Source organism: Chanos chanos, chromosome 8 (genome assembly GCF_902362185.1).
Source record: "Chanos chanos chromosome 8, fChaCha1.1, whole genome shotgun sequence".
NCBI lineage: Eukaryota > Metazoa > Chordata > Actinopteri > Gonorynchiformes > Chanidae > Chanos > Chanos chanos.
Window position 1 is genome coordinate 45,851,255 of NC_044502.1, and position 4,349 is coordinate 45,855,603.

Genomic DNA, 4,349 nt, shown 5'->3' on the forward strand with positions numbered 1-4,349 from the left:
CAGGGCACACATAGGGATGCCCGTGAACTTCTTAGCTGTCAAAACACAAGAGGAAAAAAACCTCTCACACCTTTGACATGCACCTCTGTGGGAACCTGACGGTGACACGAACATGAACCATACATTTCCAAAGACCAGATGTTACAGACAAAAAACGAAAGCTCTTCGAAAAACATTGGTCTCTACAAACAGACAGGAACGGCAGGGAAGACAAGGACACAAAGACTGCTGTGTGTGTGTGTGTGTGTGCGTGCGTGTGTGAGTGCGAGTGTGTGTGTGTGTGCGAGTGTGTGTGTGAGTGTGTGCGTGTGCGTGTGTGAGTGCGAGTGTGTGCGTGTCTGACTCACACTGGCCGTTGCTGCTGTCCCCTAGCTGGGCACACGTGTGATCGTTTTCCTGCAGGGCTTTTTTGAAGTAGAAGATTCCCAGGTTATGTTTGCCCATGGCGAAATGGATACAGCCCAGATTATTCCAGAACATGCAGCGCACGCATTCACCTGGCCAGGAGACAAGAGAAATCAAAGAGAGACTACACTGACAGGAGCCAAACAGCACACAGCCAGCACGAGACTCTGCCTTCCTGTGATCCGTCACGGTTTATAGAATACGGTTCATAGAATAAATCTTCCTACAGAATAATCGGGTTGAAAGCCAGCTGCCTTCGGGGTTGAGAGGTGGTACCTGTCTTTAGGGCTCCAGGGTGCTCGGCCATGTTGGAGCTGTTGAGGAGTTTGACGGCCTTCCGGTAGTTTCCCCTCAGATACTCAAAATTACTCTTGAGAAACAGCGACGGAGCTGACTGCGAAAACAACACGCCACAATCAGGACATGTCTCTGAATCCAAAATGACACCCCTGCCTCTCTATACATGAGTGCATCTGTAGAAGTATCTAAGGACGACTGAAAAGTCAACCTCTAATTCATCCACGGACATACAGTGAAATTTAGAAATGTCACAGGGATTAACCAGTAAATCTGAGTATTAGTAATCTGGGTTACATGGCGTTATTCTCAGGGACTCATGTCCAGGCATAGCAGGCATAAGAGACAGTGACTCACGTTTCCAGCTGTGTTCATAACAGACTTGATTTCTCTTTTGCAGGCTTTGAGAGACTTCATCTGAATGTAGGCCCGTACTTTATACTGCAGAATCCATTACAAACAAACAAACAAACAAACAAACACACACATGGAGGATTCAAAGAGGTTAATGTGAATATAATCTGAATCTTTGTGTCTACTGACTCACAAAAACAGACTCTTCAGTCAAAAGCTCTCAGCAGTGATTTGCTGTGTGCTGAATGCTGTCCACTTACCTGATGAATTTTGGATTTAGCCGCCTCAACCATGGCAGTGAATTCCGCTTTCTGATTGGCTGTGTCTTTGTTTGTGGCCTGTTAAGAATGATGAGACGTGATGCACATGAAAAAAAACAACAACAGAAAATGTCCATATCTGAAGCTGTCTCACATTACTACAAGCACTGAGCTGATGTAGCAAAACACATGAAAAAAATGAGACATGCAGCGTCTTAGCTTAATCAGTGATCACAGAGAACACAGGTGCAGGTGAGGTTTGGTTGCACAAACAGGAATGTGCTCTTACAGGCTTTCTTTTTAGGACCAGCTCAAGAAGGCTGGACAGGGAGTGGGAATTTAACCACAGTCGAAGCTCGGCTTTCGCGGGTTTAACTTATGTGGACTTGAGTATTCGTGAGTTTGTTAGCAATAATTAAACGGGTATTTTTTTGGAGTTTGGTGGCCTACTGCGGACCACGCGTGAAGACTAGAAAATGTAAATAAAGCTAAAAAAAAGTTTAGTAAGTCACAAATGCAGTACAGTGTATTGTTTTGGGGGGGCTCTGCAACCCCCGCGAATGTGGAGGGCCAACTGTGTTTAACAACTGAATTAGATCCACATGAGATTGGAAAATTCGCACCATAAGAGACAGCCAGAGGTAAACTGACTGGTCTTCATGAAGTTCCCAAACACACTTGCCCTCTAGCCATGACAACCCCCCCCTCCCCCTCCCCGTTCAGACTGACAAGTTTTTTTTTTGACAAGGTACCTCTCCTTTGCCGTTTTTGTTGTTGCCTTGCACTGTGAGTTTCTCCAGCATGGCAAGCAGGTGAAGAGCTTTCTCGGGCTGGAAGGTGAGGAGGTAAAGATCCACCAGCAGGAAGCAGACAGCCTGAGCAAACTTCTCTTCTAGGACAAGACAGACCATCAAACAATGCCAAACTGGCTCACTCTATCAACTGATAGACTGATTAAAAAAAATAAACCATGCTGTTTGAACTGCTGACGACAGAGTAAGGACACAGCTGAGTGGCCCCATGCAGGACCGACAATCAGGTATGTTCTGAGGACTTCGATGATTTGATAAACACATGAAGATCTCAGTCCATGTACTACCATGTGCCTCAGAGGAAGAGTGCTGATCTAGAATCAGTTCTTTTCAGTCAATATGATTCTATTAGTAGGCATTAAGAAAGACAAAAACTGATCTTAGCACTTATATGGGCTGTGGAATTCCAGTTTGGTTTCATCAAAACTCTGCACCCTCATCCAAAAAAAAAAAAACATGTTGTACCATCAAGATACAATTTTTTTTGACAGACATACCAAACGGTTCCAAAAACTGGTTAAGCTTCTCTCCTATTAAAATGGCCTCAGAGTACTGCCGCATGTGGTAGTGTATAATGGCTTGATTGTAGTAAAGTATACTGTTTTCCACGTCGTCCAGACCGTCAATATCTTCTACAGCTGTGTGCACCTGGGCAGAGGGACACGCTAGTATCATTAAGAGCAAAAAAGTACACCAGACCTGGTAAGATTATTTCCTGGTCCTATCGTACCATTGATGCATTTCAAACAAAAGCAGTAACATTCTCCTCCATGACTGCTTACATCTGATGCAAGTCACTGAAACACAGCAAGTATGAGCAATCTCATCTGTTCATCTGGTACCTGGTTTTTCAAAGTCATCAATGTCTGCTTCAATGTGCCCGTGGTAGTCTGCCCACTTTTATAAAATTCCGCGACAGCTTTATTCATGGCGATTTTGTAATCTTCTTTATTTAGCTCTTGAAGGTTGTCAAGATGTTTCAAGGATTCGTCGTAGTTTCCAGCCTAGAAAGGCAACACATTTCAGTGGGAGCAACAGTTGGAGAATACGTGGACTAACTGTACACGATTCCTATTTAAAAGATATGCATCAAGACCGATTACCGTAAATGCTTCAAACGCGTTCGCAGCTATTTCTTTCTCTTGATCTGAAATCCCAGGAGAAGACGTGTTGTCATGCTTCGTGTCAGCGGATTGGTCTTTAAATAATGGAGATTTTTATAATTAATGCCACCGTTTGAGACATTTCAGATGAACAGTATAGCGGCACGGTTGACTTTAAGTTGAAATCACACGGTTTTGGATACATCTTTTTGAGAGCATGACTAATCTGAGCTGAACTACAATACACATACCCTGAGTCAAAACCTGTTTTAAGTGTCAGTAAAGGCTACATTGTTGAATGTTTTAACCACAGACGTTAACATTATTTGACAGTTCACAGTTCCCCAAATGAGGAGCAGGACAAACCTGTCAGTCTCTAGATTAACTTCTTCTAAATGGCTATCTTTTTTAGCGCGGCTTGATAGCAAACAGCTGTAAGCCGGTTGTCAACTCTGCGTAAAACAAGTCTCTTTTCAAGTGTGATATGGAAAATAAAGCAAGGGATTTCGAATATTGCAATGAGGAACACACTCATTCAGTGTCAGCAAAGCTGCTCAGAACTTAATTTAGACCAGAACTGTCTGACAGTTAGCAAAGCTAGCATAGCTAACTGAGTAGCTAACAACAAAATCATTTCTCACCTGAAGTGTTTTCTGCCATTCTCGAGATTTGGCGCCAGTGAAGATGTATTTCCTTGAAAGAAAGAAGACAGGTAGAATATCAAGACGATCCTTTGAAAAAGTGCACGGATTTTTTTCAAGAGGCAGATATCTTGCTGTTGAGAATTTCAGTAGTTAGACGCAGTTACTTTCGTTGAATTCAGATTTCCGCCATTAAAATTACCCAGTCACCCCATATGAAAAATACTGAAGGTAAAACACATAGACCACAGAATGGCTGCCACCTACTGACGTGGAGAACAACTGCACGAGGCAGGATTCTACAGTTGAAATTCGTTGCATGGCCTCTAGATGTCAACACTCTTCTGACAGTTCTCTTTTTATTAATTGGGGACAATATTGCGAGGAAAGAACGTTCGTATCTTTTTTTTTTTAAGGGCGATCTAACGGTGTCTTTCAGCGCTGCTGTCCTTCAGCTTAATGATATCCCTCTGACGA

General features: G+C 43.2%; 1 protein-coding gene across 1 annotated transcript in view; it reads right to left on the reverse strand.

Annotated features, from left to right (window-relative positions):
* Nucleotides 1–3,925, reverse strand: part of cnot10 (CCR4-NOT transcription complex, subunit 10) — a 16,574-nt gene extending 12,649 nt beyond the window's left edge. Inside the window, exons 1-10 of the mRNA XM_030781808.1 lie at nt 3,873–3,925; nt 3,232–3,326; nt 2,971–3,132; nt 2,626–2,776; nt 2,069–2,208; nt 1,317–1,394; nt 1,060–1,143; nt 682–799; nt 348–497; nt 1–35 (exon numbers count right to left, since the gene is read on the reverse strand). The exon at nt 1–35 is cut by the window's left edge and continues 168 nt beyond it. Coding sequence (XP_030637668.1) covers nt 1–35; nt 348–497; nt 682–799; nt 1,060–1,143; nt 1,317–1,394; nt 2,069–2,208; nt 2,626–2,776; nt 2,971–3,132; nt 3,232–3,326; nt 3,873–3,891 — 1,032 coding nt within the window. The 5' untranslated portion in view covers nt 3,892–3,925. The remainder of the gene's footprint in view (nt 36–347; nt 498–681; nt 800–1,059; nt 1,144–1,316; nt 1,395–2,068; nt 2,209–2,625; nt 2,777–2,970; nt 3,133–3,231; nt 3,327–3,872) is intronic.
* Between the last annotated feature and the right edge of the window lie 424 nt (nt 3,926–4,349).